Source organism: Nycticebus coucang, chromosome 13 (assembly GCF_027406575.1).
Source record: "Nycticebus coucang isolate mNycCou1 chromosome 13, mNycCou1.pri, whole genome shotgun sequence".
Taxonomy (NCBI): domain Eukaryota; kingdom Metazoa; phylum Chordata; class Mammalia; order Primates; family Lorisidae; genus Nycticebus; species Nycticebus coucang.
In genome coordinates this window covers 97,870,697-97,896,138 of record NC_069792.1, presented here as the reverse complement: position 1 = coordinate 97,896,138, position 25,442 = coordinate 97,870,697, and the positions used below count along the sequence as shown (strand labels likewise).

Sequence of the window (25,442 nt, the reverse complement as noted above, 5' to 3'; positions counted from 1 at the left end):
CCGTTCGGCTAATTGTGGGGAGGGCGTTTTTCTTCCCTTCCTTCCTTTTATCCTGCATCTGAATCTTTGGGATCTCAGCACCATAGCCATGAGGATTATTGCTTCTAAAATTGAATGTAAAGGCTGTCTTACAATAATATCCGGTTTGTGAAAAATCAGGGCTCCAGCAATAATGAGGGTATCTGTATTTTTAATGCAGATATATCTTTGCTTTGTGGCTTCCTCCCTATTCAAGGAGGTGACCTTGGTAAGCACCCTAAGCTTGCAGTAATTGAGGTCCTGGTAGGCTAACGTGCTTTTCCCTAATAGCAAGGCTGTTGTTCGTGATCAAAATTAAGAGGGAAAAACGGGAGTATTCTTCATGTGATGTGACTAAATATATGTCCATTCTGTATTTTCAGAGGAAATAAAATTGAGAGTAACTTTGCTTGAATTGGGAAGCATATCAAACACTTCCATATGCCTGAAGCAGCAGGTGTGGGGGGAGTGGCAGATTCATAACCAGCTTCAGGATCTGTCGGAGGCCCCAGTGATGTGCTGAGCCCCGCCCAGGCTGCTCTGCGGTGCTCAGATGCTCACAGGCCTTCCCCGCAGAGTCGGAGGACAAGGAAGGAACGCAAAGGCGCCCGAAATGGTCCAGCAGCAGAATGGCCTCAGGGGTTCCCTCTCTGTGGTCATGAGACTTTTGTTTTCCTTTATTCTTCGTATCTGCATCTTTGCGATCTTGGCAACATAACCGCAGAGTGCATTGCTAGCTGGTTCCTAAGCTGGGGTTGGCAAAGTAATAAATGCTGTCCTATAAGTAGAAAGAGTCACTTAGCAGAGTGCTTCTCACAGTTCCATGCTCAGGGGGTGTTCACGGGGTCACTGATTAACCACCTTGTAGGGTCCACTTTAGGGTTGCAGCGAGAAGGGGAGGGGTCTAGAGAGACTGCATTTATCTGTGCAGGGGTAGGGTTGTTGGGGAGGGGAGTGGAGGCAGCGCTGGGGAGCAGAGAGAGGGTGAGACCCTGAGCGGGATGGGGGCCTGCAGAGAACCCTGATGTGGGTCCAGTTGACCAGCCAGTCTTCATTCTATGGACCTCAAGGTAGGCCATGCTGTCTATTGGACCAAAAGTGTCCTATTACCTAAAATGTGAGATCTGGCTCAATCCAGTGTTCATATTGTATAAATGTGTGAGTTAGAATGTGGCTCAGAAATCAAGGTTTCCATGGTCATTGGCTTTGGGAAGATTAAGTTCAAGGTTATCTTTAGTCAGAGAATGGGTTGCTCAGGGAGAAGAAGGAGAGGAGATGGGGAGATCACACAGAGAATAACCCGGCGCTGTCCCGGGTGACGCTGAAGGCCCCTTAGGGAAACGAGGAAGGCTTCATGTTCCTCTGTCTCACCCTTCCCTTCCTAGTTACTTACAGCTCCAGGAGACGCTCAGTTATGGCCACCCTCTCTCGAGTGACACTTGTCTCTAGCCAAGTGCACAGGCTTCGGCTTCGTGCGGAACTAGGTTAGAGTCCAGGTCAGCTGCCCACAGGACTAGGTTAGAGTCCCAGGCCAGCCGCCCACAGGACTAGGTTAGAGTCCTAGGCCAGCTGCCCAGAGGACTAGGTTAGAGTCCCAGGCCAGCCACCCAGAGGACTAGGTTAGAGTCCCAGGCCAGCTGCCCACAGGACTAGGTTAGAGTCCTAGGCCAGCCGCCCACAGGACTAGGTTAGAGTCCCAGGCCAGCCACCCAGAGGACTAGGTTAGAGTCCCAGGCCAGCCACCCACAGGACTAGGTTAGAGTCCTAGGCCAGCCGCCCACAGGACTAGGTTAGAGTCCCAGGCCAGCTGCCCGCAGGGCTAGGTTAGAGTCCCAGGCCAGCCGCCCACAGGGTAGATGACTTGAAGGCGAGTGGCTTTCCTTCTGAGACCCTGTTCCTTTTTTTTGTAGAGAGAAGTAAAGAATATTTAATACCAAAAGGGCTCCTCAGGAGATATGTGGTCTTCTGGCATGTAGTTCATGCTCAGTAAATGCCGTTTCCCTCCACAAGCACCTAACTTCCTGGCACATTTCTTCCCTGGACACTGTGCTATGGTTTCTAGCCCATGTGCCTCTTTCTTTGTTTAACCTTTAGCCTCTTTGAGCATTAAGGTCTTTTGCTCTCTTCTTGGGGCCTTCTTCCCTAAAAGTTTCGGTTGGTGAAGTATTTCTCTGGGGAACTGTTGGCGTACAGTGGACCATAGACCTGCTAGTGGAGCCAGGTCCTGTCACTCGGCACTTCCAAGGCTTCCGACCAAGCTCCTTCCCTGCAAATAATTTATTTTGGTCCAAGCAGAATTCAGTGTCTGACCCAATGTGACCGGTGAAGGAATCACGTGTCCTATATTCAGGAAATGGCCGTGACCAGCTGTCCGTTGTTGCCAAGCTTTGACTGGGACTGTGGATACTGAGGTGCATGAACACAGTGCCCAGCCTGGGGTGTGACCCGCTTTAGGGCTGAGTGAAGGAATGAATGGAGACTTTCTACTTTCAAGGTGTTTATATAAAATCTGCATTTAAATTTTTTATTTTATTTATTTTTTTTTTTGTAGAGACTGAGTCTCACTGTACCACCCTCGGGTAGAGTGCCATGACGTCACACAGCTCACAGCAACCTCCAACTCCTGGGGCTTAAGCGATCCTCTTGCCTCAGCCTCCCGAGCAGCTGGGACTACAGGCGCCCGCCACAATGCCCAGATATTTTTTGGTTGCAGTTTGGCCAGGGCTGGGTTTGAACCCGCCACCCTCAGTATATGGGGCCGGCACCCTACTCACTGAGCCACAGGCGCCACCCTAAATTTTTAAAGCCAAACCAAGACACAAAGGGATATGGCTGTCTCTGACATACAGATGCGGTTCAGAAATTCTCTGCCTTCTATCTCTACTGACGAGTGGTGATCGTGTGACGGCAATGCCTGTGCACAATGGATCACGCTACTTTATAGAGCCCGTCACCTTTTAAATGAGTCCTCATAAGATACATGGGAATTTAGTACCATTTCTTTCAATTGTCAAGGATCCAAAGGCACAGGGAGACAATGGGACTTGCTCAAGGTTATAGGACCCAGAGTCACCTGACCACCAGCTTGAAATCTTCCTGTCTGACCCTCTCCTCTGTTGCAATGAGCTGGTGACAGATGAATCACGGATCAAGGCCCTTCTGACTTCATCACAGCTGTTTCCGTATCTGTCTTGCTTTTATAATTCTTTCCTTCTTTATCTTCTTTACACTCACTAATTAGATTTTCTGCTGATCTCAAGTCTTGTGCACTTCCCAGAAGCAGCCTTATCACCTTATTATAAAGAAATAGAGTATACTAATTGGGAACGTGAAGAAAATTTGAGGAAGGGGCTATTTCTAGAGTGCATGTGGGGTGAGGGATGCTGTGACTCCCCAGGACTAACAACAGCAGGTAGAGGGAACCCCCTGCCCCATGGACCTGGAGGGGCAGGGAGAAGGGTGTGTCGAGACTCTAGAGAGAGGTTTGTGTCTTGGTTCATGTCTTCTGTGAGAACTCTGCAAGCCCGGTTCCTCCCCATGCCAGTGAGCACCCCTCCCCTTCAGAGCTCAGGACCCAGTATTGACAGTGGCCTGGCCCTGGGCTGAGTCATCTTTTGGGTTTGGAACCCAGATTGTTGCTTGCCTTGCATGGATGATGAACAGTAGTTGAATGAACATTTAACGTATGTAGTCGTCCAAGTGACAGTCGTACTAGAGGAAAAGCAAATCATCTTCAATGCATTACTTTTCGTAAAGGCCCCCAAATGCAAAATTTTCTAGTTGTGATGATGGGTAGAGGGTGAATAGACTGCTCATTAATGAAATATGTTTTAATGTGTAAAAACATAAACCTCAATAAAGCAGCGTGTTGCCTAGCAATATTGGTTCTACCTTAAGTCATTTGCTGGGTATTATCTCATCGGCTCTTAATAACGAGCTTCTGGGGCTACTTCTATTCGTCACACACGTTAACTCATTCCGGAGATGTTAAGTGGCTTGAACAAAGTCACCTGCCAGAGTGGTCTCAGGCCTGGCTGCCAGGCAGCTGACCTAGTAAGTTCAGAGCACAGTCCCTCACACAATTGTTGGGGCCATACGTGCTTTGCATCAAATTTCGTCGGACCCTGGAGAGGTAGTAATATGTAAAATGCGTCCGTCATAACATGTGCCGCAGTGTCGGAGCCAGAACTCCTAATCAAGCTCATTAATATTTATGCAAGAAAAATGTAGAAATATTCAAACAAACTGAGATCACCACTCAAGACTGTAAATAGCCTATGTCAGTACAAGTCAGGTTTTGCTGCTAATGGAGTTTGAGGTTGAGGATTTTGAAATTATGGGTAGGGTGTGGCTCTCAGCTTCTCACTGTAGGAAATGGTAAACAAATTTCCTCCTTTTTTCTGTTCTTTTTTTTTTTCTTCTCTTTTTTCCATCAAAGTCCAGAAAGGCAGGAGGATGAGAACAGTGCCCTGTGCTATCCGGGCCCTGGGCTCGGTGCTGTCTCTGACAACCTCGCTTTGCAACCACGTTCATCCCTGGGTGTGGCTGTTCTTCACTCCTTGTAGGTGAAGAAACTTAAGCCCAGGGAACTTGTCACTTTCCCAAGTTAACATTCAGGAAGTGTTGAAGCCAGAACTGACATCCAGGGCTCCGACACCCAAGGCCACAATGTTCACCACTAGGTTTGAAGGCAAAGGTCTTATCTTGGGCCCCTCATCCCGGCTCCCAGAAAAGTAACCCACAAAATAATAGTTTCTTGGTAAATTATCGGTGAGTTGATGAACTAATGTGCTGGTGATTTGGGATCTGAGTTGAAATGGGATATTCAAATCTGTGCTGTGGTTGGGATGGAGGTCTGATGAGATTCAGAGACAGCACATTTGGACTCTGACTATCACATGGGAGGGGTTATATTGTTACAATCACATCTAGGGCCATGGTCAAGGTCAGGGAACAGCCATCCTTGAAAGATACATGATCATAGTTGGTGACTGTGGGCCAGGCAGTGTTGGATTGGGCAGCACAGAGGGTGGACGACAGTGTGGCCATGGACATAGGTGCAGTCAGAATCCCAAGCACATTTCCTGTTGTACTTTGGTACTTTGGCCCTGTCCTTCCTTCCACTGACCTTTTGATTTCATTTTTCTCTTCTAGGGGGACCGTGGAGCACCCGGGATCCCTGGCTCTCCTGGCAGCCGCGGAGACCCAGGCGCTGGGGTTGCAGGCCCTCCCGTGAGTCCTTATTCATTCAATTCTTGCTCTTACATCACACAGCCATTCCCTGCTTGCTCCCACAGGGGTGCATAGCCTGGGCCTCCCTGCTGGACATTCCTATCCTGGCTGACCTGATAGTGGCCACTGGTCCTCAAGGCAGTGGTGTGGCAGGTCTGTTCATGTGGCTGATGCAAGTGTTAAGACCTAGATTCTACTTTGGGGAACAAGGATTTTGGAGAGACCAGTACTTCTTAGACTTAAAAAGGAGAGAACAAAACTCGCTAACATTAGCAAAAGACAAAAAAGAAAGACAGGGCAAACTTTGAGAAGCTCTGTCAAAACCAATGGCATTGGGCTGGCGAGGGAAGGGGCATGATGTGGGAGAAACTACGTGCTTTTACTCATTTGAGGAAAAAAGAGACTTAATTGCCCTTGCTCTCTGTAAGTAGTGCAGGTGAGAAAATAAATGGAATCATGTCTCCAAAGTAAAATCTATGAAGTGTTCCTCAAACTGTTAGTTTTGGTGAATAATTCATATCTGTCTACTTGGTGTGAGTTTGCAGACTCCCTAGGGGTTGAAGCCTTAAGAATTGCTAAGACCTTTAAGTTCTAAGGGATCTTCAGGATCAATGCAATCCAGGCCCTCATCCAAGGGGAGGGTTGCTATCAATGTCCTCACCCAGCCTCCACCCCAATGCTTCTAGAAATAGAAGATGCTCTTCTTTCAAAGCCAGTCCATCCGGCTCTGGAATTTAAAAATGTGTTTGCGTACAGAATATGACTTCATTAGTTTCTTTTCATTGAGGATAGAATTATGATCTTCGGTATCTTCCACCTAACGCTTTTAATTCTTCCCTCTGTGTTACAAAGAACGCTTCTCTCCTCTCCTCTGCTGAATACAGAGCCTTTCGTACTTAGAGTCAATTTTCAACCTTGAAGTCTTAACCTTTGTCAGTTTCATCTCCTCCTTGCTAAAAACGCTATACCCGCCTAATGCACCTTAAAATTACATTTACTTTTTTTTAATAGCCATATCTTAGTTATTTAAAAGAAATTCAAAACCTTGGACTCTCCAAATTACTCATATTATTATTGTTGTTATTATTTTAACGCAGAAGCACAGTCTAACTCTATCGTTATTAAACATCACCTGAATATGAGCCAGAGGCAAGCATGGTCCAGTCTCCACCTGGTTTTGCATTCAAGAAATGAAACCCACAACCAAGAATAAGAATAGTATCATTCTTCACGTATGACTCTCAAAGTATCTTTGAGGTTCTTTGAAAAGGTCAGTGCCAGGAAGGACAGGGAAATACTTGTTGCCATATCATCCATAATGTCCCTTGGAAAATAAAAGAAAATTCCCCTTTCCTTTCTTCTTTGGTTCTCTTACACCCAGAGTAGCAGTTACTGGGCCTCCCACTCGCTCCCCCATTCTCCATTATGTCCCCACTCTCAAGCCTCATGGCTCCACACAGACGTGGCCACCTCACTTCTGTCCCACCCACGAACCAGGAAGGCTTCTTTCAAGGTGGCAGGAAGGTGGCTCTGTCTCTTCCTAGATGTCCTCAGAAACCATGGAAGGAGGCCTGTGGAATCCTTTTGGGACTATCTAGTTTGGCTAAACTGTTTTCCTTAAAAGAAATTCTCAGTTAAAATTGCTGATGAAAAAAACCCTCCACTTCTTTACATCAATTTTATACTTTTCCTTTGGCTGTTGTTTTTTAATCTTTTAAAACTAGAAGGAACAATATGGCCAAAGACATAGTGAGGAAACACAGTTGTTCAACGTTCCTTTTTCTGAAATCTTCACTCGCGTGGGGCTTGTGCTGCTGGCGTGAAGGTTCTGATTCACGTGGGAACCGCCTGACGGTTACAGGCAGACTTTAGCCTGATGTGGCCCCAGTCACTCCACAAGGTTTCACATGTTCCCATCTGCTGCCAAGGATTCACTGTTCCCAGCCCTTCCTCAGAGAGCCAGACAGGGAGGTGGGCACCATAACCCCACCCCCCACTTAGGAGACAGCTAAACTCCCTGTGAAATATGTCCCTGCCTAAGTGATGCCACCTGGGAAGAAATTGGCCCACTCCAGGGAAGAGGCTGTAAATCAACTTTTAGTGTCTTTACTACCACTTGGACTTATTAAAAGCTTCCGTGGTGGATAAAACATTATTGAATTTTCATAAATCCTGTCCTTGGCCACCAGCCTAGGGTGCTAATGGCTGGAACTCTGTATGGAGGGTCCAAGGACATGCTGAGTGTAGATCTGTGGAGGAAGGGAAGATGGTGTCAGCGAAGGGGGGACACGTCAAGGTCATCGGGGACATAGTGGCCTCTTTACAGGAACTGTGCCATTTGCTGAGCAGGCCTGTGCCCGGTCCTGTGCTGGGCCTCAGAGCATACTCAGTCCTGTGCAAGGTGGATATATCCTTTGGCTGAGGCTGGGATCCCATGAAAGCAGCCTTTGGGAACAGGATTCAAGGGCAACTTTATCTTGGAGATGATCTCAGAAATCACCACTTGGGCAGTGACAAGGTGAAACAGAGCAAGGAAGAGTGTGAAGGGACAGTGTGTTAATGTGCAGATGGCAGCTGTGGACAGCGGGGCTCACCTCTTCTGACAGCCCTGGCTGACGACATGGTCCAGGCTCAGAGGTGTTCTGCACAAGGAGCAACAAGCTGAGAGGTTTCTGTGCCAGCTCCTGGGGGTCTTTGGCTGAAGGCTGCTTTCTGGGGAGCTGGCTCCTGGGAGCTCTCAGCCTGCCCTGTGCTTGGGCCAAGCATCCTCCTGGGGCTAAAGAGAGCCCCGGGCAGGCGCCTGCAGCAGGGAACCCCTGGGGTGGCATATGTCCAAGAAACCCCTTGTGGTATGGGGCAGGGGCTGGCATGTCTGCTATGCCTCCAATTTCCAGGCCAGCAACCTGCATTCAGGAGGTAAAGTGACTTGGGCAGTGCCACCTGGCTAGTCTGGGCCAGGGCCAACATGCAGACCCACTTCCACACCTCTGAAATTAGTCTTCTTTGTGCTACGTCACTTGCCCTGTGGTTTTGGCAGGATGGGCAGACTTTATTCATTTCCATTAAGATCCCTCAGAGAAGGTACATTAAGGCTGGATGTGACTGTGAGTTACTCTGCACTTCTTCACTCCGTGGTGCCAGGCCTCAAGGCCTTGAGTGTCCAGGGCAGCACTGACTCCCTGGCAGGGCACCAGTGGGTCAGGGAACTGAACTGGTTGTTTGGGGTTCTGACTTTCTGCTTCAAGATATTAACAAGCAAAAGAAACATCTCTTTAATCTTCAGGTTTTCTCTGATCTTCCTTTAGCAAGGTTTAAAATGCTTAAAACATGAGCCTACTTAGGCCCCAGGACAGATCAAAGCACTAAAGAGCCTCCTGACACCAGGAGTTTGGTGTCTGTAAGGACAAGGTTCCTGCTGACAGCCCCATAAGCCGGGACCCGTCCCTTCCTGCCCCAGCCATCGGTTTGCTCAGGGGTCAGATGTTAGCAATTCCTGCGGCAGCATCATGAGACTGGAGAGATGGGGGGATAATAGCTGCATCTGTCCTGCAAAGCCGCAGTGATCCTCTTCCCCGAGGTCTGTTTCAGCCTTTGTGGCCTGGCATGAGCTCTCCCCCTTTTGAGCCTCTCACCTGCTTCTGCGGTGTCCTTGGCACTGATGCTCTACTCTGGGCTGGGCACCGAGGCTGCACACACAAGGGAGCAGGCTGACCCCCCTGCCATACCCTTGTAACCTACGAGGGGCCAGGGGCACAGAAGCCACTATGTGAAATGAAAGAGCTCAAGAACCCAACAGAAGAGCAGGGTTTTTGCCCTTCGCTGCCTTCTAAGGAATAATCCAACCGTCATGAGATGGCAGCTACTAGAACAGTGAGCAGGAACCGTCCAGGCTGCCCCCACTGCTGGCCTGCAGGGCCAGAGTAAGCGAGGCTGCTGGTCTGCCCCCGTTATCCCGTGGGTGCCACCCATCTGATCCTCACAGTAACCCCAGACAGCAGATTCTGCTTTTTTTTCATTTTACAAACGAGGAGGCAGAGATATGAAACCACTTCCCTAATGTCACAGTTAGGACATGGCAGAGCTTGGATGGGACAGCCAGCATTCCCACTTTGTGCAAATGCCCTTAACCTTTCTTCCAGCAGGGAGACAACTCAGGAGTTAGGGGCCCTGATCCCTGAGTAAGCAAAAATCCAAATACAACTTTTTTCTTTTTTTTATTGTTAAATTATAGCTGTGTACATTAGTGCAATCGCCTGTACCCATTCTAAGATGCACCATAGATGTGGCCCCACCCATTACTCTCCCTCCATCAAAACCTCCCCCCTCCCTTCCCCTTCCTTGGCCCTTTCCCCACAGTCTTGTGCTATAGTTGGGTTATAGTCTTCATGTGAAAGCTATAATTTAGCTTCATAGTAGGGCTGAATACATTGAATACTTTTTCTTCCAACTTTTGAGTCTTTCAAAACTTAATAGTCTACTGTTGACTAGAAGCCTTACTAACAAACATAAACCGTTGATTCACACATTTTGCAGGTTATATGTATGCTGTATTATTAACAATAAGCTATAGAAAAGAAAATGATTTTAAGAAAGTTATTAGGAAGATTAAATGCATTTAGGATACTTTGCTGTATTCATCAATTCTGTAAGTTTATGTCGTCTGTTTACAAGATGAATGTGCTGTCTGATACCGGGGCAGCTGCGGCTGCAGACCCCAATCTATGGCACATATTGAGCAATTCCCCTTTGTCTTTTAATGTCACAACTTCCAGAATCACCGGTGGCACTTTGTGTGGGTCCCACGGTGATGTTCAAGGTTTACACTATTACACTAAACGTGAAAAGTAGTTGAGATGCCTAAGAGGTCACTTTCAACGCAATACGCAATGTCCCGGGGGACCCCTGCTCACACCGAGATGATGAGCAGCACACGGGGATGTCAGCAATGCTGGCGACACTGGAGCTCACCCTGAGTAACGGCAATAGCAGGTGGCTGCAGGATTCTTGCAGCGTGGCCGGGCGCAGTGGCTCACACCTATCATCCTGGGAGGCCAAGGCGGGTGGATTGCTTGAGCTCACGAGTTAGAGAGCAGCCTGAGCTAAAAATGAGACCCCATAGCTACTAAAAGTAGAAAAACAAACAAACAAACAAAATACCTGAGGCAAGAGGATCGCTTGAGCCCAAGATTTGGAGGTTGCTGTGAACTATGACACCACGGCACTCCAGCTGGACAGCTTGATCCTCTGTCTCAAAACAAACAAACACACAAACAAACAAAAAAGCTCCCAGTCCTGCAGAATGGACTGCAGCTAGTTTTATGCAGTTATGATGTAATAGTGCATCTGTATGTTTGCATTTCTCTCAACAGCAAATGGCGCTCTGTTCAGTCTGTGTTTGATGTATTTTACCTTTTATATTACATGTATGTGGTAATAAACAATAAATAGGCTATCTAGTATATTTTATGCATCCATGGCATACATGACCTTGAAATGTTTTTGATATTTCTAGACTAAGTGGGTCATCTGTGAGCTTTTTAAATTGTTACAAATCTCTCTCAAGTTTTCCAGTATATTTTCTGAAAAAACAACAACAAAACAAACCACATGTGTAAGTGGACCCACACAGTTCAAGCCTGGCTTTTTGAGGGTTGGATGTCGTAATGGAAGGTCATGTGTATACAATGTCTGTTTACGTGCATCACTGACTGCGTGATGACTCCATGTCTGGCCATTTGTTTTTAAGTCATGTCTTACCTCCCTTTTTGGTCCAGTTCCTTTGGTCATAACAACCAAAGGGCCACTCAGGCTGTCCCCAGAATCAGGCAGGCCAGCTTCCCCTGGACAGGAGAATCTTAGGCCTGGTCCCCCCCATCTGGTTTGGTCACTGCTTGGTAGTACCAGGCATTTGGCAGAGGTGACCCTCATGCCCAGCCACAGCCCTGCCCCAAAGCTGCTGCTCAGGAAATCCTCCCTCACCCTGTACACTGGGCAGAGCTGGGCTCTGTGGGCAGTGAGGGGCTGAGGAGGGTGTAAAACAGCCCAGCAGCTCTCAGGCTCCAGGCCTCCCCTGTGGCCTGTGTGTGACCAGGGGCCGGGCTTCCCACTGCTGGTGTTTGTATTAAAGTCTAATGGAGAAAACAGAATAAAACAGCTTTTTTTTTTTTTTAATTAAATCATAGCTGTGTACATTAATGCAATTATGGGGACAATGTGCTGGTTTTATATACAATTTGAAATACTTTCATCAAACTGGTTAACATAGCCTTCACCGCATTTTCTTAGTTACTATGTTAAGACATTTATATTCTACCCTTAGTAGATTTAACCTGTACCCTTGTAAAATGCATCACAGATGTGGTCCCACCAATGATCCTCCCTCCACCCAGCCTCCCCCTCTCCTCTCCCTCCCCTCCCCATCCTCTTTCCCCTTCATCTTGGGCTGGAGTTGGGTTATAGCATTCATATGGAAGTGTGGGCACTTATAAATTAATTTCATAGTAGGGCTGAGTACATTGGATACTTTTTCTTCCATTCTTGAGATACTTTGCTAAGAAGAATATGTTCCAGCTCCATCTATGTAAACATGAAAGAGGTAAAGTCTCCATCTTTTTTAAGGCTGCATATACCACAATTTATTAATCCATTCATGGTTCGATGGGCACTTGGGCTTCTTCTATGACTTAGAAATTATGAATTGGGCTGCAGTAAACATTCTGGTGCAAATATATTTGTTATAATGTGATTTTTGGTCTTCTGGGTATATACCTAGTAGAGGAATTGCAGGATCGAATGGCAGGTCTATTTTTAGATCCCTAAGTGATCTCCAAACATCTTTCCAAAAGGAACATACTAGTTTGCATTCCCAACAGCAGTGTAGAAGTGTTTCCTTTTCTCCACATCCACGTCAACATCTCTGGTTTGGGGATTTTGTGATGTGGGCTAATCTTACTGGAGTTAGATGATATCTCAAGGTAGTTTTGATTTGCATTTCTCTGATGATTAAGGATGATGAGCATTTTTTCATACGTCTATAGGCCATGCGCCTGTCTTCTTCAGAGAAGTTTCTATTCAAGTCCCTTGCCCGCACTGAGATGGGATCCTTTTTTTTTTTTGCTAATATGTTTGAGTTCCATGTGGATTCTGGTTATTAAACATTTGTCAGGGACATAACCTGAAAATATCTTCTCCCATTCTGAGGGCTGTCTGCTTGCTTTACTTACTGTGTTCTTGGCTGTGCAGAAGCTTTTTAGTTTGATCAAGTCCCAGTAATGGATTTTTGGTGTTGCTTTAATTGCCTGGAGGGTCCTCCTCATAAAGTATTCTCCCAGGCTGATTTCTTCAAGTGTTTTCCCTGTACTTTCTTCTAGTATTTTTTTTTTTTTTTTTTTTTTTTGTAGAGACAGAGTCTCACTTTATGGCCCTCGGTAGAGTGCCGTGGCCTCACACAGCTCACAGCAACCTCCAACTCCTGGGCTTAAGCGATTCTCTTGCCTCAGCCTCCCAAGTAGCTGGGACTACAGGCGCCCGCCACAACGCCTGGCTATGTTTTGGTTGCAGTTTGGCCGGGGCCGGGTTTGAACCCGCCACCCTCGGTATGTGGGGCCGGCGTCCCACCGACTGAGCCACAGGCGCCGCCCTCTTCTAGTATTTTTATAGTTTCATGTCTTAAGTTTAAATCTTTATCCAGTGAGAGTCTATCTTAGTTAATGGTGAAAGGTGTGGGTCCAGTTTCAGTCTTCTACAGGTCGCCAGCCAGTTCACCAAGCACCATTTGTTAAATAGGGAATCTTTTCCCCACTGAATGTTTTTGATTGGCTTATTGAAGAGCAAATGATGGTAAGTAGCTGGATTCATCTCTTGGTTCTCTATTCTGTTCCATACATCTACCTCTCTGTTTTTGTGCCAGTACCATGCTGTTTTAATCACTATCGATTTATAGTATAGTCTGAGGTCTGGTAGCGTGATTCCTCCTGATTTGTTTTTATTTCTGAGTAATGTCTTGGCTAATCGAGGTTTTTTTCTGATTCCATATAAAACAAAGTATTATTTTTTGAGGTCTTTAAAGTATGACAGTGGTGCTTTAATAGGGATTTCATTAAAATTGTATATTGCTTTGGGTAGTATGGACATATTAACAATGTTGATTCTTCCCATCCATGAGTATGGTATGTTTTTCTGTTTGTTAACAGCTTTTTAATATGTTTCCAGCACCCCTTGTGTTTGGGAACCCTGCTTTGTAGATGAAACCAGTCTTTCTGTTGTTCTTGTAACATTCCTAAGGCACTGTCAACCTGGGCTGGCCTGGCCATCCTTTCCTGACCTTTGTGGCCAGTGTGCACTGTTACCCTCTCCAGCTTGCAAATGCGAGACTGAGGCTCAGAGGAGTTTAGACAGTTGGCCCATATTGCCCTGCAGAGAGAGGCAAAGCAGGAACTTGAACTTGCTTCATCTGACCCTGAAGCCACCATCTCCATGCCTCAGCTGGCAGGTAGCCCCTGCAGCTTCCCCTCAGCATGTGGTGGGGGCAACTCAGCTCTCTTGGGCTAAGTCTGATTCTGTACAGCTAAGGCCAGCCGGAGAAAGGGCCTGATGCACCATGGCCAGCCTGCAGAACTGTCATCACTTTCTTGCAGACCCCACGGCATAGCCGAGGCCCATCCAGCACCCCTATATTCTCTGTCTTCACACTAGGTGCTTGGGTCCTCTCTCCCTGTGTCACTCCAACATTGTCACCTGGTCTCCCTGACTGCCGGCCTCTGTTCACTCTAACCCCTTCTACCTACCCCAGCCACAGCTCCCTTTCCAAAGTCTGGCCTGAGCTCACCTCTTGCCTGTTTAGTGATGTCAGAGGCCACCCAGGAGGTCCTCGGACCCTTCTTGCACAGACTCCTGCTGGCTCTTGGCACTCCTGGTGGCAGTGTTGCTGACGTCTGTGCACACAGCCCAGCTTCTCCTTCTTAGCCCAGTGCCCCTCTCTGCCAGGGACATCTCTGCTTGTCCATTGCTCTACCTGTGAAGCCGCCATCCCCCTAAACCCCTCCTCACCTGACCCCTCCAAATAAAGATTCCCTAGACTTTCTCAGACTGACGTCAGTAGCTCTGGGTGGGTATCTGTCAACCCTGTGACCCATCACATCCAGATCATCGATGCCAGGAAGGGCTTTCCTCCCACCTCGAGCAAGTTACATAGGAGGGCTTCATGCCTCGCCGCCACCAGCGTAGTGCATGGCACTGGGCCAGTGCATATGGAGGCATCCAGAGAAAAGATGACGGAGAAGGGAAACCACTTTATTTTCAGACATATGTCTGTGGTGGAAGAAATAGAGGTGATCAATTTTGAAAAGAAGGAAACAGTGATTGTTAGCACAGCGTTATGACACAGAAAGATGAGGAAGCATATCTAAAACCTCTTGGGAATTTCAATTACTTTGTAATTTTGTGGTAATTACAATTATCTGCAAACACCAGCAGTGTGGAAGTGCATATGTGTACATATGTGTGCGTTTCTTGTGTGTGTTACATACGTATATGTGTGTGTACATGTGTGAGTGTGTGTAAATTTTATTATGGGGAATTTCAGGTATGCCAAGAGTTGGCAGAATAACAAAACGAAAGCCCATGTAACAACACTTAGCACCAACAACCAGGCTCCCATGGCAACAGCCTCAGTTTCCCTCACATCCATCACTTTCCACTATTTTGAAGTAAATCCCAGGTAAATTTTGTCTATAAATGTTTTAGTATATCCGCAAGGTAAGGGCTTTTTAAAATATAAAAATATTAAAGGGGTACAAATAATTTTGGTTACATGGATAACTTCTATAATACTTGAGCCACAGCTGTAAATGTGCCCATTGTCCAGACAGTGTTCACTGTCCCCATTAGGCGGGGTTTGCCCCCCCTTTCTCTTCCCTGTCGCCTGGTTGACTTTCACTGAGTTTTACTTCCCTCCATGCAACTGCGCTCATCAGTAGTTCCAACTTAGTACTGAGTACATGTGATGTTTTTTTTCATTCTTGAGATACTTCCCTTAGGAAAATGATCTCTATTCCCATGCAAATGGCTGCAGAAGGAATTAATTCTTGGGTTTTTATGGCTGAGTTGTATTCCTTAGTATACATATACCACACTTTATTAATCCACTCATGAATTGATGGGCACTTGAGTTGATTCCACATCTTTGCAACTGTAAATTATGCTGCATTAAACATTTAAGTGAAGGTGTCTTTTTTATAGTGTGCCTTTTTGGGTAGGTACCCAGTAGTGGGATTGCGGGATCCAATGGTAGGTCCGATGTTAGTTCTTTATGGAGCCTCCATACTGTTTTCCATAGAGGTTGCACCGATTTGCATGCCCACCAACAGCGTATAAGTGCTCCTTTCTTTCTGCTTCCGTGTCAGCATCTATTGATTTTGGTCTTAATAAAGCTATTCTAATAGAGGCAAGGTGACATCTCAGTGTGGTTTTAACTTTTATTCCCCTGATGATTAGTGACATTGAGCATTTTTTCATGTGTTTATTAGTCATTTCTTCTTTTGAAAACCTTCTGTTTGTGCCTTTTGCCCACGTTTTAATTTTCCTTCTTGCCGATATGCTTGAGTTCCATGTAGATTCCAATATTAACCCTTTATCAGATGTATAGTTTTCAAATATTTTCTCCCATTCTGCAGGATGTCCACTTGCTCTATTGATTATCTCCTTTGCTGTGATTTAGTATAATCAAACACCATTTATTTATTTTTGTTGTTTCTGTAATCACTTTTGGGGTCTTTGCCTAGGCTAATATCTAGAATTGTCGTTCTTGTATTTTCTTCTAGAATTCTTATGGATGCTTGCCTTACATTTAAGTCTTTTGTTCATTTTGAATTGTTTTTTGTGAGTAGTGTGATAGAGGGGTCATGTTTCATTCACCTACACGCAGCTATGTTTTGAATAGCACTTCTCTACCCTGTGGGCATTGTTGTCTGCTTTGTCAAAGATCTGTAAGGTAGATGGTTTCATAACTGGATTGTCTATTCAGTTTCATTGGTCTGTGTCAATTTTTGTAACAAGGCCATGCTATTTTGATTGTTAGAGCCTTATACAATTGTTTGAAATCTGATAATGTGATACCTCCAGATTTTATTTTATTTGTTTTCTTAAGATTGCTTTGCTATTTGGGCTTTTTTCTGGTTCCAAATAAAGTATAGAATTATTTTTTCTAGATGTGTGAAACACGCCTTTGGTATTTTGATGTGGATTGCATTGAGTCTATAAATCACTTTGGGTCGTATGCACACTTTAACCATATCGATTCTAGTGATACAAGATCCTGGTATGTTTTTCATTCATTTGTGTCCTCTGCAGTTTTTTTCCCTCAGTGTTTCATAGTTCTTGTAGCGGTCTTTCACCTCCTGGTTAAATATGTTTATTATTTTATTTTCCTTGTAGCTATCGTGAATGGTACTCAATTTTTGCCTGGACTCTCAGTTTGACTGTTACTGGTATATAGAAATGCTACCAATTTATGTACATTGATTTTATAACCCAAGACTTTGCTGAATTTATTTATCTATTCCAAGAATCTCTTGATCGAGTCTTTGGGGTTTTCCAAAAGTCATATTATCAATGAGAAGCAATATTTGGATCTATTTTATGTGTGTCATCCTTCTGTAGTTTTCTCTTGTTTGAATCAGGATCCAAATAAACAGACAGAAATTTTTTTTTTTTAATGTTTTCTTTATTTATAGATTTCCCCTGCATTCTTTTTTTTTTTTCCTTTTGTAATGTATTCATTGATGGAACTGTTTTTTCTGTTTTTATTACATAGAGATTTCCACACTCTGGAACTTGCTAATTTAATAGCTTAACACATACCTCTGTCCCTGCACTTCCTATAAATTACTACTCAGGCGTGGAGGCTTGATCTGTTTGAGGTTTGATGTTGTTGGCAAGACTTCACAGGTGGCATGTTCTTCCACGGGGGTACGAGACGGGTGGTGCAGCCACTCTCTGTGGTATGTTCAGCCTTTGATGTGCCAGGCTCCCACCAGTTAGCACATCAAGGGTTGCAAATTGATGCTGGTCTAGTCCTATTAGTTCTTCCTTTAGTAGCTGAAGAGAAATGAAACATTTCCAGGGAGAAATGTGCCCTTGTTTACTATTTGGATCCCCAGTGGTACAGTACACAGGGTAGGCAGAATATAAATGCTGGGTCTTTCCCTTTCCTTGTTTTCAGATAATGACCTGGTTCCCTAGGATCTTGCAAAGATGACCAATTCAATGTTTGTTTGCTCTAAATATAATTTTAACATATGGACCTGATACATTCAATGTGTTCCAAGTTGCCACAGGCCTGCGTGCAGTCTGATGCTCTCTGTCATTAGAGAGCTCTGGCATGACAAGGTGCTGCTGGTTTGTCACATACGTTCCTTGTCCAGATCTCTGACCAACATTTCTTCAAAAAGTCCTGGTGGTACTTTTTCACAGAAACTGGTATCAGAGGCCAAATTCTGGGTTTTAGGGTAAAGTGACTCATGAACAAACATACCAGAGAACATAATTTTGAATAAGAGGGTTGTAATTGTTGAAAACATATTTAGGCTTTAGATATGGGGCTTATATTAGAAAGTTACTCTACAATTTCCCTTCTTTTTTTTTTTTTTGTGGTTTTTGTCCGGGGCTGCGTTTGAACCCGCCACCTCTGGCATATGGGACCAGCACCCTACTCCTTGAGCCACAGGCGTCACCCACAATTTCCCTTCTTCCTCAACACACCTTTGTGTTTCTGAGACCAGTGGTAAAGGACAGAAAATTCAGAACTGAAGGAATAGCTGCCTTCTTCCTCCTTCCGTGCATACAAATCACTGAGATAGACAAGCCTCAGAATAAAATTTAGAGGGTAGGTTCACAATGTCAGGTTCATTAAAAAAAAAAAGAGAGAGAATCAAAAAATTTAGAAGAGCGACAGAAAAACCCTTTAGCCAGACATAAAAGGGAAAGACAGATTTGGAGATTTCAAAAGAAAGGTAATCTTCACAACCAAGATGACTTACATATAGTCTGGGTGCAGTGACTTGTAATCCCAGCACTTTGGGAGGCTGAGGTGGGAGGATCACTTGAATTGGGAGTTCAAGACCAACCTAGGCAACATAGAAAGACCCCACCTCTACCAAATAAATAAATTGAGATCATAAAAATATAGGATAAGGAAATAGTCAAAGGAATGCCTTTTATGGGTCAGGCACTGCCCACTTGTCCACTCGCAGTATCCTCTTTTATTTCTGATAACACCAGGCAAGGTGGCACTCTAGCTTTGTATTATGGTGGAGAGAAGTGAAGGTCAGAGATTGACTAAACATTTTGCTTATTAGGTCAAACAGCAGATCATTGATAATGCTAAGATTCAAAATGATTTAAAAAGCCATTCTTCAAAGTGGATTTTAGATTAAATGACTTCAGAAAGGAATTTGGAACCGACTCTGATAAATAAGTTAAATGCTTATGGTGGGTCATGGACTTTAATTAGGAAATGACGTGACGGCAGTACCAGGCAGCACACTGCCCCTTATGCCCTTTCACTGAGGCCTGAGCAGGGGGCTTCCTGGGAGCTGCTCTGACCGCACACAGGTCACAAGCCTGTATGTGGTCCATGTGGACACTGCCTCCCACCTTGACAGAAGGTGGAGAGATAGGGTAGAGGTCAAGTGGACCGGGGGTGGAATTCTGCCTCCTCTGTAAGTTACTTAATGGCTTTTAGCTTCAGTTTCTCCATTCATAGCAAAGGGATGTAAATTGCACCCAGCTCACTGGCTTCTAGTAGGGGGTAAAGTGAAATTCTCTGTGCATGAAGTCACCAGGACCACTCTTGGCTGGAAGCCCCCTTCTCTTTGTACGTGTGAGTTATTTATTTCTGAGTTTTCCTAGACAGCCTTCTTATGTGTGCATGACTGTCTGAATTATTTCTAAAGTGGATAGAATTCTGACAGATACGTATGGAAATACAGAGATTGGAGTGGGGGCAGGAAGAGAGAGAGAGAGAGAGAGAAGCTATCATAGCTAGGTCCTGAAAGTAATGAAAATGCTTTTATTTTCAGGTCATTTGTTTAACACAAAATAACATTTGCCATGATTTTGAAGGCATTGTTCCTAGAAATTCCTGTTCTCTATTATTTGCAAATTTACTTAATCTGGCTATTACATTTTTAATGACTTTATGTTTCTATTTCCTAAACTTCTCTCTGTTACCTTTTGACGTCTACTAGATCATTTTTTATAATGCCATGTTATTGTCTCAGTGTTATATTTCTTATTTTATGTATTTAGTTATTTTGACTAGGTCGTGTTTATCGCCTGCCCCTGATTGTGCTACCATCTGAAGTTCATGGGAACTCCAATCCAACTTGCTATGTCCACTGACACTCTTATGGTAGACAGTTTTGTAATCTGAGATTGTGAGTTCTTATCCTTTGAGATCATATCTGTGAAGCCAGCTCTACTCAGAGGTGGTTTTCTAGGTGCCCAGACATTGATTTGTGTGTAAATGTATTGGCTTTGAGCTGAAACTTTGCAGGGCTTATGTTTCCGAGCTCCCAGGTAGCTGCCAAGTCTGGCCTCTGGGGATGAATTCTCCAAGGAGGCTTTTTTTCTTTATGCACCTTCCCCACTAGGCAAAGATGGACAAGTTTCTTTGACATCTTTTCTTTCTCTACCCCTTAGCTTTCCTATCCACCCTTACACAGAAAGCCCTGGGACCCTGTTATAACCTGTTGAAGACCCTGCTTTACTTAGTATTCTGAGTTTCACCTTTCTGATCAAAGAGCCTCCAGCCTTCCAGCCTCACCTCCTGTCTTTGTGTAACCTTCAGAACCTCACTTTCCTCTGGGACAGATCTTGGTGGATTTGGGGGCTGTTTCTCAGGGTTCCTTCTTCTAGATCTTTGGAGATCTCTACTTTCTCTGATGCTCAGCTGTTCACTTGAAACACTTGTTCTCTTTGTCAGGCACCTCTGGGGCATATTAGTGGGTGGCTGTCAGCTTACCGGGTCCATCACACTGCAGGACCTTAGCACTGGTGTGAGGTTCTTTCTATCTCAGGGATACTGAGGCATATTCTGTGGGCTCTGCTACACTGAGATGCAGCAAGCACTGAACAGGAGCAGGAGGTGGGACAACCCCACCTGGCCAGCGACTCCTGGCGTGGCTTGGACGGTGTCTGTCTCCTCCAAGGCTTGGTTTGGTCATAGTGAACAGGGATGACTGCAAGTTAACCCTCTAGGTCTCCTTGTGCCTTATGGTTTTAATTGTGGGAAATGCCGTGTGTTTTGGTCTCATCTGCTGTGTGTTTACAGTTCACAGGGCACTTGCTGAGTGCTGGAGAATGTGGTCAGAACACAGGCTTGGCACCCACTGCGTACAGTAGTCAGTCTCTTCCGTGAAGAAGAGAGATGGCCAATAGGTGATGACCATGCTGGGCATCAGCCCCAGGCAGGGTGTGTGCAGGGGCTGGGGCCACATGCACTAGGCACTCTGCGAGAAGGCAGGGAGGGCTTTCCAAGGGCAGAGATGTCTAAAGTTAGAGCCAAAGTGTGGCAGGAACATTGGATAGAAGGTCAGGACAGAGTCTGTGTGCAGAAGCACCAGTGGAGCAGAGGCTCAGGGCATGGGCAGTTGAGCTCACTATGGGACCTGGGACTGCAGGTGATGCTTCTAGCCAGTCAGGGAACAGTCTGAATGCAGTATCTGGAAGCCAAATTCTGGGTAGGCTCTGGGCTGGGCACACTTGCAGGCTGGCAGACCCAGTTCTGTGTGTAAGCATGTGAACCCTTTGTAGGAGCAGAGAGCAACACCACTGTAGCCTCAGCCACGCAGGCCACACGGGGGAACCTGGCCCTAGAGTGCCCCCAGCCCGTCCTGAAGCAGGAGAACCAGTGCCTGCCTAAGGGGTTATCACTTGGGGAAGCCGGGACTGCTGGGTCTAAGCCCATAGCAGAGCTGCACACTAGACGCGGGCCCAGGTGTCAGGAGCCCGTGTGACAAGGATAGTGTGGAGCCAGTCCAGGGGCACCCTGGAGGAGGTTCCAGGGAGACTCTGCGAGCAGCATTTGTAGCCAGCAGGTGGGGCAGAGTGTGGCAGCCCCACCCAGAGAGGGGAGGAAGTTAGCCGCTCCCCCAGGGCAAGTAGAGACCGGCCGAGGCATAAACAGCAGGCGAGCGCTTCATGCCAACTTGCCGTACTTACGTGTTTGTCTGTTTGTTTGTTTCCTAGGGCCCTTCCGGACCCCCAGGAGAAAAAGGTCCCCAGGTACAGTGTGCTTTAAATATAGGGCTGGGATCTACAGGAGGAATCCTGCTCTTACCAAAGCAGTTTTGAATTGGAAGTATCCAAAACTAAAGTAGTTTTTGAAAACGCCTGACATCGTTAAATAGGAAAGTCTCTCTGAAATCTGAGCACTGACCTACGGGACAGGATTTGAGGGATGCGGGTGAGCAGCCGGGGTAGTGGGGCTAGCCAACCGGCAGACCGTTTCACAGTCAGGCAAACTGATACCAGCTTTGCATTTTGGCATCTCTCAATCACGGAAGGACTGAATTTAATCAAATTTCCAGAAGAACCAATTTTTGAATTCTGCCTTCACCACCCCAACTACACACCCACAGGCCAGAAGGGGGTTTATTTTAATCTGTAAGGTGTGCAAGACCCATAAGTCACTGGCGGGACTGAGAGACTCATTGTATTTTATTTTTTTAAACATAAATGTTACATTTTATTTTCTTATTTTTTTATTAAATCATAACTGTGTACATTAATGCATTTATGGGGTACAGTGTGCTGATTTTGTATACAATTTGCAATGCTTACATCTAACCGGTTAACATTTTATGTTGAAAGAGAGCGCTCAGAGGCGTTTGGTTCTCAGGAGCAGCATGGCTGATGATTGCATATACATGTATTTACCAGAAGAATGTGAATTCCTACAAAGTGGCCCTGCTATGGAGGAGCTGCACGTTAGCACCTGGGACAGCGTTGAGCCCTGTGCTGTGTGTGCATATTTTAAATTGCCTTCGTTCATAGGATTTTTGCATTAAGGACGGGATTTTTATACCTGTTTTTATAGATAAGGAAATTGAGGCCCAGAGCAGGGACTTGATAGACAAGATCACAGGAAGTGCAACAGGGGCGAGGCGAGGCAGGCAGGGCTACGTGTGGGAGGGTGGGTGATAGAGCAGGGCTGCCCAGGCCCAGGAGAGGCAGGGTCAGCTGCAGAAGTGCAAAGTCCCCACCTGCCAGGTTGGACAGTTCCCTCTTGCAGATCTTTTTAAGGAAAAGTCTTACGGGAAAGCCATCCATGATGAAAGATGTCTGTACCATTTCCTAATGTTTTCCAGAAAATTTCAGCAGGATGGAAATGATTTTCTCATAAAGTATAGTAAGTGTGCTGAACACGCCCCTGAGTCTCGCCCAAAGATGCTCTCAGGTCGTAATCCACAGGCTAGAGTGGTGAGCGGGTCTGAGCGGGGCCGTCTCACGGCTGGGGCTGTTCCAGGCATGGAGTGAAGCTTCTCCAGAGCATTCTCTCTGTGTTTTGCTCCCATCCACCTCCACAGAGCACAAGGGATGAGCAAGCTCTGAGCAGGGGTCTTTCGGCTCCCACAGTGCATCGGATTCCTCACAACAACATGCCATTTGTGCAGTGACAGCCAGCTACTGCCAAGGAGGGAGAGGCTGCATTTGCTCGGAATTTTATACGGTGTCTTCTCTTCTTTTTCATCAGGGATCGCGAGGCTTACCGGGATTCCCTGGCCCCCAGGGCCCAGCTGGCCAGGAGGTGAGTACAGAGAAATGGTGGGCTCAGGGGAGGTCCTGGAAGCTCACCCCCATCTCCTGGCCTCTCTTGACCATGTGGCCAGCTCTGCAGCTCAGTGAAGGACTTCCAGGAAGCCCCATGGGCGTGAATTTAATTTTCGCTCTTCTATTGGTTATGGCCTCTAATTTTGTGTTATTTAAGACATAGTTTTATGCCTTATGCTTTTGTGTTTGTTTTCAGAAACATTTACGCTCCTGGGTATCACACATGATGTCTCCAATTTCTTGGTCAATTTTGCATGTAGTTAGCCAGTCAGCTCTGCTCAGGTCAGGTATAACGTAAAAGAGGACTTGTTCTTGAACCTTACCTTTGGCAACTCTCTCCCTTCAAGGGAATTCCAGACTTAGCAGATGCTCATTGAGCATGCATTACTTCCCACACTGTGACAATGATGGTCATCTCTTATCTCCATTATCTAGCTTTTGCTCAGATGTGTCTGAGCTCCAAGAAAGTAAGAATCTTGTGTCTTACGTGTCTGTGGGCCCTTGGTGCCTTGCAGCATGACAGGCGCATAGAAGTTTCTCAGTTCAAATCCATTGACCAAGTAGATAATTGACAACCATGACAAGCTGCCTGGCACTAGTAAGCAGTGTATTTATTGCTTAGACATACCTCTTTCCACCTCTGTAGTTTTAGTTCATTATAAGAAGGAATAATAGGTCAGGTGCAGTGTCTCATGCCTATAATCCCAGCACTCGGGGAGGCTGAGGCAGGTAGATTGCTTGAGCTCAGGAGTTCCAGACCAGCCTGAGTAAGAGTGACACCCTGTCTCTATTAAAAATAGAAAAACTAGCCAGGCATTGTGGCAGGTGCCTGTAGTTCCAGAAACTCCAGAGGCTGAGGCAAGAGGATCAGAGGATTACTTGACCCCAGGAATTTGAGGTTGCTGTGAGCTATGATGCCATGGCACTCTATTCAGGGCTACAGAGTGAGACTCTATCCCCCTACCCCCCAGAAAGAAGGAATAGTAGAAACCCTAACCTTGCTTGGAGTCTATCTCAAAAAGGAAGTTAGACTCTAAGTCCTATCTCCCTCACTGTCAACATCACATTCTTATAGCCAATTCGGTAGACGTACTCTCCTCCCAGGCAAAGCTGCCCTTCTCTTGCCTTTGAAAAAAGACCGGGGCATGTTAAGACTGGTGTGTGTGCATGCACACTTGTACGTGCTTTGTGTGTGTGAGTTGATTTTAGTTTTGTTTTAAAGTAGGAGGTAAGGGAGGGATGGCTCACTGTTCTAAGCATTTCCCACTGTTACGTGTTTCCTGGGAAGGCTTGGTTATTCAGCTCAGATTGGAAAACATGAGTGTTTCTTGGTGCGAGTCCTTATGGTTTGGTGATTCATTTCCCACTGATTTATACTTGGCTGACACAGAGTTTGGCAGAGCAGGTGGCTGGAGTGCCTCCGACTTGTGGGCTTACCACAGTTAATGTTTTCTTCCTTTCCTCTTTCAGGGTGCACCAGGAAATCCAGGAGAAAGAGGCCCTCCTGGCAAACCGGTATGTCATCTTACAGTGCTGGGTGGATATTGACTGGCAGTCAGGCCTGCGGTGAGAAATAAAATGCAACTCGGGTAGTTTGAGAGGCTTTCACAGAGGGAATGAATCTGCACAGCTGCAGGCAGAGGGCATAACACAGGATGGTGTGACACCCCAAGACAAACACCAGGGGGCAGCCGTTACACCAGGCACAGTCAGAGTGGATGGCAGGCAAGGGACTGCAGATAGGAGCTGAGTTGCAGGTTTGAAGCCACTGCCAGGAGGGTTCCCTTGTCCTGAGTTTCCTGGCAGTGCATCCCATGGATGCAGCAGGCAGAGCGCTCAGGACACAGTACAGGCCTCCCAGGGTGTGGGGCAAGACTGAGAGGCCAAGACTGGAGCTGGGCTGGCAGCTGAGCAATATTCCTAACTCTCCCAATCCCAACCCCTGTGCTAGGTAACATCAGGCCCTTGGTCATTCACTTTGTGACACGTGGCAGAAACATCTGTTCTCACCTCAGAGGGAGCACAGTGGAAGCTGTGACAGTTGAGGAGCCATAGCTAGCCTGAGTTCTGGGTGCTTGGCAGGTACCCACAGTTTGGCCCAAGGGTCCTCCAGGCTTCTCTGATGTGAAGCACCCTCATCATCTGACTGAATGACCAGTGCTAGAGAAGCCCAAAGGGTCCAGCCAAGTAGCCTAGATGTGCCAGGCCCTCCAGGAAGGGAAAAATGAGGGCACTAGGTTGGGGGTGAGAGGCAGCTACGCAGCTGTGGGTGAAATTAGTCTATTGCAGGAAGCTCCCCAGGATGGAAGAGACAAGGGAGTCCCAGGCTCACAGGTGAGGCTGCATCAGACACTAAGACA

At 46.2% G+C, this 25,442-nt stretch overlaps 1 protein-coding gene across 4 annotated transcripts in view; it reads left to right on the top strand.

The window, feature by feature from the left end:
• The window catches only part of COL22A1 (collagen type XXII alpha 1 chain), a 269,693-nt gene that overhangs the window by 178,173 nt on the left and 66,078 nt on the right, over nt 1–25,442 (top strand). For all 4 annotated transcript variants that reach the window (XR_008373874.1, XM_053559196.1, XM_053559195.1 and 1 more), the window contains 4 exons: nt 5,173–5,250; nt 21,499–21,534; nt 23,006–23,059; nt 24,553–24,597. Coding sequence is in view for 3 of the 4 variants with exons in the window: in XM_053559196.1 (XP_053415171.1) it covers nt 5,173–5,250; nt 21,499–21,534; nt 23,006–23,059; nt 24,553–24,597 (213 nt within the window). In the remaining variant the exon portion in view is untranslated. The remainder of the gene's footprint in view (nt 1–5,172; nt 5,251–21,498; nt 21,535–23,005; nt 23,060–24,552; nt 24,598–25,442) is intronic.